The 12,817-nt window shown below is 51.2% G+C and overlaps 1 protein-coding gene across 1 annotated transcript; it reads left to right on the top strand.

Annotated features, from left to right (window-relative positions):
- The first annotated feature begins 8,550 nt into the window (after window positions 1-8,550).
- Window positions 8,551-12,169, top strand: LOC136331770 (patr class I histocompatibility antigen, A-126 alpha chain-like). The gene is made up of 8 exons (XM_066271192.1): window positions 8,551-8,920; window positions 9,107-9,391; window positions 9,611-9,886; window positions 10,480-10,755; window positions 10,875-10,988; window positions 11,421-11,453; window positions 11,589-11,636; window positions 11,760-12,169. Exons 1-8 carry the CDS (start codon window positions 8,719-8,721, stop codon window positions 11,762-11,764), a joined length of 1,239 nt encoding a protein of 412 aa, XP_066127289.1. The 5' UTR covers window positions 8,551-8,718; the 3' UTR covers window positions 11,765-12,169.
- The last annotated feature ends 648 nt before the right edge of the window (window positions 12,170-12,817 follow it).

The raw sequence follows: 12,817 nt of genomic DNA, 5'->3' as shown, positions 1-12,817 counted from the left end.
GACCAGATGGAAGGCTGTCAGAAGAAATGAGAGGTGGGGATGGGATCAAAGATGGTGGAGGGAGTAGTCAGATTATATACATAGAACACATGAAATACAGGAAACAAGGTAGCAACAGGCCCAGGAGAGAGAGGGGTGAAAGGGGGAGGGGCAGAGGGTGGTGTGGGGGTGGAAAGAGACTTCGCGTGGGGCACGGGGGCGCGATGCCGTGTGCAAAGGGTTTATAATGCGTGGGATACTTGTAACCACGTCAACACAATAAGTTAAAAATATTTCTTTTTAAATAAAATGTTTTAAAACACACACACACAAAATGAATGGGACTATATCAAAGTAAACAGCTTCTGCAGAGCAAAAGAAACTGACAGCAAAACAAAAAGGCAGCCGACTAGAAGATACTTCCAAACAACAGCTCTGACAACAGGTGAACATCCACAATATAGAAAGAACGCATACAATTCAACAAGAAAAAAACAACCCAATTTTAAATATGGGGAGAGGACCTGAACAGACACTTCTTCCAAGGAGACAGACAAATGGCCAACAGATATATGAAAAGATGCTCATCTTCACCAGCTATTAGAGAAATGCAAATCAAAACTGCAATGAGACACCACCTTATACCTGTTAGAATCGCTATTACCAACAGGACAGGTCATAACAGTGTTAGAGAGGCTGTGGAGAAAAAGGAACCCTCACTCACTGCTGGTGGGAATGTAGACTGGTACAGCCACTGTGGAAGACACCATGAGGCTCCTCAGAAAATTAAAGAGTAGAACTACCTTATGACCCAGCAATCCCTCTACTGGATATTTACCCAAGAAACTTGAAAATATTTATTTGCAAAGATATATACGCCCTTATGTTCCTTGCAGCATTATGCACAGTGGCCAAGACATGCAAACAACACAGTTATTCTTCGATGGGTCATTACATGAAGAGGATGTGGTACATGTATACGATGGAATAGCACGCAGCCATAAGATAAAATCCTGCCATTTGTGACTACATGGATGGATCTTGAGAACATCACGCTAAATGAAATAAGTCAGACAGAAAAATTCGAGAACCATATGATTTCAGTCATATGTGGGATATAAAACTGAAAGCAACAAATGAACAAATAAACAAAAACTCATAGATCCTGACCTGTGGTGGCGCAGTGGATAGAGCATCAACCTGGAATGCTGAGGTCGCCGGTTCGAAACCCTGGGCTTGGCTGGTCAAGGCACATAGGAGAAGCAACCAATCAATGAAAAACTAAAGTGAAGCAACTATGAGTTGATACTTCTCACTCCCAACTCCTCTCTCCTCTCTCCTCTCTCTCTAAAATCAATAAATAAAATCTTTAAGAAAAGAAAAAACTGCCTGGCCTGTGGTGGCGCAGTGGATAAAGCATCGACCTGGAACGCTGAGGTCGCCGGTTCAAAACCCTGAGCTTGCCTGGTCAAGGCACATATGGGAGTTGATGCTTCCTGCTCCTCCCTTCCCCTTCTCACTCTCTTTCTCTCTTTCTCTCTCACTCTTCTCTCTAAAAAAAAAAAAGAAAAGAAAAGAAAAAACTCATACAAACTGACCAACAGCACAGTGGTTACCAGAGCAGGGGGGAGGTGGGGGAGTAAAGGGCAGAGGAGGTCAGGAAGTGGTGACGGATGATGTGACCGGGTGGTGGACAGCCAGTGAACTTACAGATGATACACAGAGAACTACTGCACACTTGAAACCTATGTCATTTTATTAATCAATGTCCCCACTGCCGAGACCAGCTCAGCAGGGGGGGTGCAGGAGAGGAAGATGCTGCAGGACTTAAGAAAACACACACACAAGACACAACGTAGAGAAAAGACGGCCCCAGGGGACTCCCGGCCTCCAGGACTGAGAGCCCAGCTCTCTGCAGCCTCATTGTTTATTTATCGGTCTCTTTGCTCATCAAGCACATTAGCAGAGCCTGGTCAGACTAGTCTACAACGGATTCAGGTGCAGAGAGGGGTAATTCACACCTTTCAGGTGTGCAGGAAAAGACCACAGGGATCAGCTGTTTCCTATAAACACTCTCCTCAGTGCTGCAGGGGCTGCGTTCTGCCCCCACAGGACTTGGTGGTCCGAAGTCCACACCACAGACTTGTCTCAGGACCACAGCCTAATTCCCAGCCATTTTCCTACACCCCACCAATAAATTAAATTTTTAAAAGTCTATTTACAAAAATGAACAGAGGGCCTGAATAGACTTTTTTCCCCCCCAAAACAGACATAGAGCTGGCCAACAGACGTGAATAGATACTGAAGACCAGTAGTCATCAGGGAAATGCCAATCACAACCCAATGAGGTGTCACCACACAGCTTGCAGAGCGGCCCTTTCTCCAAATGCAACAGAACACAAGCCTTGCCCAGGATGTGGAGTGAACTTCATGCTCTGTGGGGGGGGGGGGGTGTAAACTGGGGGAAAGTGTGGAGATTCCTCCAAAAATTAAAACTTCCAGGGACTTATCCAAACAAAGCAACAACATAAATTTAAAAAGATAAATCCTTCCCTATGTTCACCGCAGCGTTACTTACAGTCGTCAAAGTATGAAAGCACATTAATTCTTCACGGACGGGCGAATGAGTAAAGGTGTCATGTGTGTACGGTGGAATTAATCAGCCGTGAAAAAGAAGGAACTCCTGCTCTTTGTGACAGCAGAGAAGGACTTCGAGAGTATCATGCAAGTTACATAAGTCAGAACAGCAAACACTGTATGATTTCATTTATCTGTGGAATCCAAAAAACAAAGGAAATGAAACAGAAACAGACTCATAGATACAGAGAAAAAAGCTGGTGGCTGCCACAGGTGAGGGGGGCGGTGAGTAGGCAAAAACAAAGTGACAGAATTGAGGACTGAGAAGTACAAATGACCAGCTGTGAAGTAAGTCACAGGATGCAAAGTACAGCACAGGGAACACAGCCAGTGACATCCTTACAACTGAGTGCAGTGACAGGCAGCACCTGACTTACTGAGGTCACTACCCCACAAGGCATATAAATGCCCAATCCCTATGTTGTACACCTGCAACCTACGTAGTGTTGTATGTCGACTATAGCTTTAAAGTACATTTTGAAAAACAAAAGATAATGTTTGCATCACTTTTGCCAAATCCCTCGAAAGTCACGTGCCGGCATCATGACCCTCATTGCTACACACGTCAGCATGCATCTCCCAACAGTAAGAACATTTCTTCCTATCTGTAATATTATCACAACGGGGAAATTAATTCTCAAATCTTTTCTAAGTTACAGATAAAATTAGCGTCATTATCCTCTAAGTGTCAGATTTCACATCAATTTTTTTAAAAGTATCTCTAATTTGGTAGCAACTCTGCAATGTCTACATCATCATCCACCCTGTGCACATACACACTGATTCTACTGGGATGAGGACCCCAGCTGCCTAAGCCTTCTGTCCCCTCAGCAGGACAGAAGAGGTCCCTGTGCCCAGGTCACACCTGGTGCCCCAGGAGTGTCTCTCCTGAAGCAGGTGACGGGCAGATCTGAGAGCTGTACCCCCATCCCACAAGGGTCAACAGTGAATCCATGGACTCCCTGTAACACCCCTCCTCTACCAGGGATTGAACCCCACAATCAGGGTGTCAAGGAAGTGTCCACACACTGGAACTAAGACTGACCACCCCATACCTCCTCATTCCCACCGACAGAGCCCAAGTGAGAGCCCCAGACCCCTGCCCCTCCCACCTCCCTCTCTCACACTCACCACCATCTGCCCTGAATCCACCAGGATGAACCTCCTTCTCTCCTTTTCCCTGTCTGTCTCAGTCACCCCTGGTCCCCCAAACATCCTGCACACTCATCTACACAGGCTCCGTGCACCCCTACTCTGTCTCTCCTCACACCTCCTCCCCAGCTCCTGAAACCTTCCCACTGTGTCCCCCGGAGGTCTCAGCCCAGGATCAGCCAAATCCACACAGTCCTCCCAGGGTGTTCCTGCACCTGCAGCTCTGACAGGGACCTGGGTCTCCCTGAGGACACGGCTCCCTCTGAAGTCCTGCCATGGGGGTGTCTCCCCTCCCACAGACCTTATGCCCTGGGCCTGGAGGTGGGTGGGGTCCTTCTCCTCAACTGCTTTGACTTTTCCCTCCCTCTTCCCTAACATCCCTAATGTATCATCAGATCAGAGCCCCCACTCCCCTCATTGTAGGTGATCCCTGGGGACCCCTAGGCCATCACCTCATGTCTTCTAGCTCCTGGCTCACTGTCACCCTCCCCAGAGTGCCACCTCCTTGACCTCAGTGATTTCAACCTAATCAGATGAGGAAGGATGAACAGTGGTCCCCAAACATGTCCAGCCTGAATCTTTGCAGCCTGTGGACAGGCTTCCTTACATGACAAAGGGACTTGGTGATGTAATGAAGGTTAAGGACCTTAGGACAGGGAGACCATCCTGGGTCACCTGGCTGGGCCCAATCATGTCACATAAACCTAATAGCAGAGAGGTTTCTCTGGCTGGAGTCAGAGATGCTGCAGGAGAGATGAGGGTGAGGGGAGGCAGAGAGGTTCCACGTGGGGGAAGGATTGTGTGTGCTGTGGGGGCCACGTTCCAGAACTGAAGACATCCTCCAGTGTCAGGAGCCGATCAACAACTGCTGGCTGACAAGGTCACAACAGGAGAAGACCCACAACTGCTGGCTGACAAGGTCACAGCAGAAGAAGATCAAAAACTGCTGATTGACAAAGTCACAGCAGTGAAGACCAATGGCTGCGGGTTGACAAAGTCACCCAAAGGAGAGACACAACGATACTTCCCCCTTTGACTTTTTGAATTAATCTGGCCTTATATCCCCCCTTTTCTGGGTGTGTGCTATTATTTATGGCACAGGGATAATAGTATCATGCTTTCCCTGTAGATTTGTAGTAATTTCTTTGGAAATGAGACAGAGGTTGTGAGTTCCACAGAAAAGCCTGTAAGCCCCTTGAACTGGGCTCATAGACATAAGAGGCTGGCTATGATATCCCTCGTAAAGGGTTAAGTCTGTAGGAGAATTCCCTCTTAATCATGTTAGAAAGAATAGATTGTGACTTGTGAATGGGTAGGAGGCAGTGGCTGTGCACAGAGCACCTTTCAGCCTTCACTTAATTCAACATTTTTCCTCCCTAGCCTTTTCATGTGATAGAGTAGAGAAACTTTCCTTTCTTCTTGCTTATTTGATCTGCAGATAGTGGTAGACTCTGAGAAGAATCGAGTTAGAACTTAACTAGTGTTTAAATATAATAAATAAGTAATATTTGACTAGACAATAGAATCTTAGGTAAGGTGTAGTAGAATGGCCCATTGTGTGGCGTAGGATGAAAGCGCAGTTGGCAAGAAAAGAATGTTTTACTAAGAGAATTGTCTTTTGACTAAAGGCAATTGCTAGGCTTTCTCAATGAGATGTTCTCATGAGATTTATATGCTTTCCAAGATTTTTTGATAATGAGAAGAATGTAGGTGAATCCATAGAAATAATAACAGTTACTGTCTTCTGAAATTATGTTGCTACTAGGCTATCTTGCAAGTGCACTCTGTATATCTTTGGATGAAAGCTACTCTTAATGTTATGTCAATTTCCTTATGGGCAAGCCTTTTAGAATCTTGTGAGAAAAAGTAGGACACTGCTTAAACTCAAAGCCATTTACCTGAGCAAGCGGTGGTCCATTGTTAGTCCTTAATGATTTCGTCTGCTAATCTCTCTCTGCCCCTTGACTCACAACAGCAGTAAAGTTAGTTAACTATTAGTACTAATACCTTAAAAGCTTTTACCAATGTTGTTATCGCTATTCAAGTTATTTTGTATTTTGAATGATTTGCTACCTGGTTTGTGATTTATAGATATAAATTAACTGTTATTCGGAAACATGTAAACATAGTGAAACAAAAGCAATAATTAACACCATGTAATTGTAACTCAGTGTGTGTATAAAAAGGGACCTATACTAGCATTTGAGAGAGATGCCTGACAGTAAATGCTAACCAGAGAATAAAGAGAAAGAAAAGAATTTGGCTCTCTCACTCGATTTCGCCGACGCTGTCTCCTCCTGTGGGACCCCTGGATCCCCCCCGGGGCTGGACCCCGGCACTCTGGGAGCTCAGGGTGGCTCCAGCTGACACCCAGCGAGGAAACAGGGACTCAGTCCCACATCTGCAAGAATCTGAGTTCACACAACCAAGTGAATGAGCTTGGCAGTGGATTCTTCCAGAGCCCCGGTGAGGACATGTCGGATGTGTAACCTGCACAACCATGAGATAATAAAGGGCTGCTGTTTAGAGCCACTTGGTTTGTGGTCACTTTACAGCAGGGACAGAATACTCAGTCCCTGGCTCCTCACTTCCCTGAGCTCCTCTCCTCCATGACCTTCTGCTCTGCTCTTCCTGGGCCCTCTCCCTTGTCATCCCCTAGACTTGTCATTGCCAATAACCCAGCCCTCCCACAGTCTCCACGCCATGCTTCCCACGCTCTGCCCTCCATCTCCCTACTCACCCCGCAGGGCGGCCTGAGCTATGGAAACACTGGTGCGATTATTTGATCACATGTGTAATGTAATGTCAGCAAACCATTCATCACAAATGTGCCTGTTTCCCAGGCCCAAGACCACCCTGTGATACATCACCTCCCACAGTCGTTTGTGCCCACTGGGATCCCAGGTTATTATCCGACCATCTTGTCACTCTTTTTTTTTTTTTACAGGGACAGAGAGAGAGTCAGAGAGAGGGACAGATAGAGACAGACAGACAGGAACGGAGAGAGATGAGAAGCATCAATCATCAGTTTCTCGTTGCGACACCTTAGCTGTTCATTGCTTTCTCATATGTGCCCTGACCGAGGGCCTTCAGCAGACCGAGTGACCCCCTGCTTGAGCCAGCAAACTTGGGTCCAAGCTGGTGAGCTTTTTTTGATCAAGCCAGATGAGCTTGCACTCAAGCTGGCGATCTCGGGGTCTTGAACCTGGGTCTTCTGCATGCCAGTCCGACACTCTATCCACCGCGCCACCGACAGGCCCATCTAGTCACCGTCCCTCACCTCTCGATGTCCTCTCCTCCCTCCTCATTCATCTTCAATTCCATGAGACAGCATTTCAGTCCCTCCCTTGGTCTCCCTTGCCTTGTCACTCTTGCTTAGAAAAACCACACAACCAAGAAATTCTACCTCTGCCCTCCCTGCACCTGCCCCGTGCAGCTACAGGAGGCTGAAGACAACACAGACACGTGGATGCTGTCATGTTACCATCATGACCCAGACCACAAGGGGGTCCACACTGCTGCCCATAATCATCCTGTCCCTGCACGGCTCCCTCAGTCTCCCCTATCCTCTGCTCAAACACCCACCCTCCTTCCCCATCTCGTTACTGCCAGTGACCTTGTTTCCTGCTTCACTGAGAAAACCAGACACATTAGAAGACGATTATTACAGATTTCCAACACTGTCTACTTGGAGACGTCACCACAGGTGAGCTGTCCACACTCCCAGCCAGAGCCGTCCCTCTGCTGGTGCTCGAGGCCTCATCCCTTCTCGTCTACGTAAAGGTGCTGGTCCAGCAGTTCTTCCCTTTTCCTCTCTTGTCATTCTTTCCTCCACTAGGCCACGTGGCAGCGTGAGAATGCACACCCAGACCTCAGCCTGAGGGAGCATAACTGACCGATGGCCCCGCTGCTGTGCTCTCAAATCTGCTGCCCCATTTGCTCTGGGACCTCACTTCTCACAGGCTCCTTCCCGTCAAAGATGAGAACAGCAGGGAAACTGAGGCAGGACCATTGCCCCTCTGAAGGCTGACTTAGGCTCTAGGATCCCTGACACCCTCTCTGAACTTTCCTTACTCTGCCCTGGGTCTGGGACGCCTCCAGCCAACCTCCCTTCTCTCTCCATCATTTGGATGACCACATTGAGCACTTGTAACTTCTAGAATGTACATGCTGCTGTTGAAATGCACAGTGACACACGGCTTCCCTGGGCTTCTCTGTACTGAGGACGTGGGGGACTCACAGATAAACTCAGGGTTACTGAATGAAGATCATTTCACAATGTAACAATCCCGAGTCACAGACACACTGTGTGGGAAGTAGAATTCAGGAGCTCTGTGAGTCTGACTGCAGTGCTGGGTAGACACATTTCTGTACAAGGGGCCAAAATCACTTCTTTACAGATCAGCTTCCTGACGTTCAGGGTTTCCAAGACTGTGCTCCCCACTGGGGTTCACAGACAACAGGGAGACTGGTCTCTGAGGATCTCCATCCCCTGTTTTCAGACACAGCTCCTCCAGGGTTAAGAGAAACAAACTCCTGTCCGTCCACCTCCATTCCCAGGGCGAGCTCACTCTCTGACATCTAAGTCCTGGGGGTGAGTTTTCTTCTAGAAGAGTCCAGGGGGAGAGATAAGGGGTGCGAGGCAGGGAGTCCATTTCAGGGGGAGGGATTCCGGGGAGAGAAGAGAGGGAAGGGGCGGGGCCCAGCCTGGGGGTCTCCCTGGTGTCCTCACACAGCCCCTGGGCCAGGACTCAGGGACACAGGGTGACAAAGAGCTGTCCGTCAGGAGGAGGGGTCAGGACACAGTCCCGGGTCCCCAGGCCTGGCTCTCAGGGTCTCAGTCCGAGGGCGGAGTCTGGGCGGGGAAGGTCAGTGTTGGGGAGTCCCCATCTCCCCGGGTTTCACTTCTGCTTCTGACAACCTGTGTCGGGTCCTCCTTCCTGGATACTCATGATGAGTCCACAGATGTCACTCCCATTGGGTGACCGGTTTCTAGAGAAGCCAATCAGCCTCCCCGTCGTTCCCGGTTATAAGGTCTCCGCGGACCCGCCCGACACAGATTGTCCCCAGATCCTGAGAATTCGCGTCATGGGGTCCCCCACCCTCCTCCTGCTGCTCTCGGGGTCCCTGGTCCTGACCCCGACCTGGGCGGGTGAGTGCGGGTCGGGAGGAAACGGCTTCTGCGGGGAGGAGCGAGGGGACCCAGCGGGGGCGCAGGACCCCGGGGAGACGCGTGTCCACCGCCCCCTCCTGACCCCTGCTCTGTCCCGGCCCCTTTTCTGTTTCCCGGGACCCACGCGGGTAAGGGTCGCGCGTCTCAGAACCTCCCCGTCCCCAGGTTCCCACTCCCTGAGATATTTCTACTCCGCCGTGTCCCGGCCCGGCCGCGGGGAGCCCCGCTTCTTCGCCGTCGGCTACGTGGACGACACGGAGTTCACGCGGTTCGACAGCGACGCCGCGAGCCCGAGGATGGAGCCGCGGACGCCGTGGATGGAGCAGCCGTGGGTGGAGCAGGAGCGCCCGCAGTATTGGGACGAGCAGACGCGGGGCGCCAGGAGCACCGCACAGACTTTCCGAGTGAACCTGAACACCCTGCGCGGCTACTACAACCAGAGCGAGGACGGTGAGCCACGCGGGCGGGTCCCGGTCACGACCCCATCCCCACGGACGGGCCGGGGTCGCCCGAGTGTCCGGGTCCGAGCTCCACCCGAGACCGCGGGACCCCTCACCCCACCCGGGAGGAGTCCGCCGGACTTTGACCCAATTTCGTTTTCGGTTTCGGTTTAATCCCCGCGGTCGGGGCGGGGCCGAGTGGGCGGGGCTGACCGCGGGGCGGGGTCAGGGTCTCACACCATCCAGTTGATGTACGGCTGCGACCTGGACCGGGACGGGCGCCTCCTCCGCGGGTACTGGCAGTATGGCTACGACGGTACCGACTACCTCGCCCTGAACGAGGACCTGCGCTCCTGGACCGCGGCCGACGCGGCGGCTCAGATCTCCCGGCGCAAGTTAGAGAAGGGCGGTGAGGCGGAGTTCCAGAGGAACTACCTGGAGGGCAGGTGTATGGATTACCTCCGCCTTTACCTGGAAAAGGGGAAGGAGACGCTGCAGCGCGCAGGTACCAGGGCCGCGGGGCTCCCTCCTCTCCCCTCGGGCTGCGGCTCCTACACGGAGACAGGAAATGGACCGGGGTCAGAACACCCTCCTTTGGGTCTGGACATTGCGTCCCCTGGGTTTTCAGATCCGGGACCAGACAGCGACTCCCCCTTCTCTCAGGGACAATTAGGTGCAGTGTCTCTGGGATGGAGGGGAGACCAACCCTGAACTAACCCATCAGCGGTTCCCCTTGACCCTGGCAGTGACCCCGGGACCCACGGGGATTTTCTCCCTCAGGCCTTGTTCTCTGTCCCCTACCCAGTGTGTCTGAGGTCTGACCCGGCTTTTCTGGGTCACTTGTCCTCCACCCAGGTCAGGACTAGAAATCCCTTTTCTCCTCTCATAGACCTGCCTGCTACCCTGAGCTGTGTCCCTCGGAATCTAGAACTTTCCAAAGACTAGATCATCCCAGGTGCCTCTGTCCAGCTGGTGTCTGGGTTTTCTGCTCCCGCCCCCACCCCAGCTGTCCTGTCACCTCTCACGATGGTCACAGGAGTGCTGCTGGAGTGGCTCATAAAGGATGAAAAGTTCTGCATTTCTCACCCCTCTCCTCAGACCCCCCAAAGGCACACGTGACCCACCACCCCATCTCTGACCGTGAGGTCACCCTGAGGTGCTGGGCCCTGGGCTTCTACCCTGCGGAGATCACCCTGACCTGGCAGCGTGACGGGCAGGACCTGACCCAGGACATGGAGTTTGTGGAGACCAGGCCTGCGGGGGACGGGAGCTTCCAGAAGTGGGCGGCCGTGGTGGTGCCCCCTGGAGAGGAGCAGAGCTACACGTGCCATGTGCATCACGAGGGGCTGCCCGAGCCCCTGACCCTGAGATGGGGTGAGGAGGGGACGTGGGCACAGAGCCTCTTCTCAGGGAGCAGGGGCCTCTGGAGGACTTCAGCAGGGTCAGGGCTGTGGCCTTGGGGTCAGGGCCCTCACCTTCCCTTCCCTTCCCAGAGCCTCCTCAGGCCACCATCTCCACTGTGGTCATCATTGCTGTCCTGGTCCTCCTTGGAGCTGTGGTCACTGGAGCTGTGGTGGGAGCTGTGATGTGGAGGAGGAGGCGCTCAGGTAGGGAAGGGTGGGGTCTGAGTTTCTTGTCCCACAGGGGGTTTCAAGCCCAGGAAGAAGTGTGTCCGCTTCATTAATGGGAAGTACTGTCCCCACACATGTGCTTGACCAGTCTGGGGCTGTTTGTTAACAATGACTCTTTAGTGAGGCACGTGTGAACATGAGGGACAGATTTATCACTTGATGAGTCAGTGATGGGGACCTGGTCCCCAACAGTCACAGGTCAGAGGGGAGGGTCCTGCTGAGGACAGACCTTCAGAAGGATGGGTGGTCCAGTCCCCACACATGTACTTTCCTCAGGTTTCCTGGTCCTGCCCTGGGTCTGTAGTCACAGTTCTGGAAACTTCTCTGGGGCCCAGGACTAGGGGTTCCTTTAGGACCTCATGACCTTGCCTCCTCCCTGATCTCTCACAAGATATTTTCTTCCTGCAGGTGGGAAAGGAGGGAGCTACGCTCAGGCTGCCAGTGAGTATGGAGGGGTGACCCCTGAGACCCTGTGACAGTGCAGACAGGAACCATGAGGGACCCCACTCCCCATAGTTCCTCCTTTAGTCTCCTGTCCTGGGGGCTCTGACCACGTCCTGTTGTGTTCTACCCCAGACAGTGACAGTGCCCAGGGCTCTGATGTGTCTCTCACAGCTTCTAAAGGTGAGACCCTGATGGGAGGGGTTGGGACAGAGGGGACAGGATATTTTGAGCACATGGTGAGCTATTGAGAATGTCAGCAGTTACAGCCACTGACCTGAATTTGTTTGTGATTATTTTCTACAGCATGAGACAACTGCCTTGTGGGGGACTGAGTGACGGAAGATGCTTCACATACACACACACACACACACACCCGCCAACCCTGTTTGTGACTTCAGGAACCTCTCACTTCTCTCTCTGCAAAGGGCATCTGAACATGTCTGCATTCCTATCAGCATAGTGTGAGGAGGTGGGAGGCTGGCCCACCCCTGCCCCCACATCTCCTCCCCACACTTCCCTGTCCAGCAGAGGGGGGCTGAGCCTCCCCATCCCTGTCTGTACTTCGTGGAGCACTGAGCTGCAGCTTCTTACTCCCTCATTGAAATAAAACTGTGGGTGTGAATTTGTATTTTCAGTTCTTGAGTTGATGGGTTAGAGGAGAAGACCCTAAAGTGTGAGAGGAAATAAATGGGAGCACTGAGAACTTTCCAGAACCTCTGTGTCTGCTGTGCTGAGTCTGTTGCAGGGACAGGAGAGGCTGGGAGGACCAAGTGTTGCCGGGGTCCAGCCCCGGGGGGAATCCAAGGGTCCCACAGGAAGAGAGGCGTCGGCACGAATCGAGTGAGAGAACCGAATTCTTTTTTCTCTTTAGCATTTACTGCCAAGCATCTCTCCCAAATGCTGGTCTAGCTTTATTTTTATTTATTTTTTTAATTTTTAAATTTTTAATTTTTTATTTATTCATTTTAGAGAGGAGAGGGAAAGACAGAGAGAGAGAGAGAAAGATAGAGAGGAGAGACAGAGAGAAAGAAGGGGGGAGGAGCTGGAAGCATCAACTCCCACATGTGCCTTGACCAGGCAAGCCCAGAGTTTCGAACTGGTGACCTCAGCATTTCCAGGTCGACGCTTTATCCACTGCGCCACCAAAGGTCAGGCCTAGCTTTATTTTTATACACACACACTAAGTTACAATCACATGGTATTCAGAATACATTGATTAATCATTGTTTTTTATCACTATGGTTACATATTTCTAGGTAACAGTTAATGCATTTCTATAGCTATAAATCAGATGATAAGTCGTTCTAAGTACAGTTATACAATAACTTGAACAGCAATAACAATATTGGTACAAACTTCTA

This window comes from Saccopteryx bilineata, chromosome 1 (genome assembly GCF_036850765.1).
Source record: "Saccopteryx bilineata isolate mSacBil1 chromosome 1, mSacBil1_pri_phased_curated, whole genome shotgun sequence".
Lineage (NCBI taxonomy): Eukaryota > Metazoa > Chordata > Mammalia > Chiroptera > Emballonuridae > Saccopteryx > Saccopteryx bilineata.
Note: the sequence above shows the minus strand (reverse complement) of the source record. Positions and strands in the feature narration are given on the sequence as shown.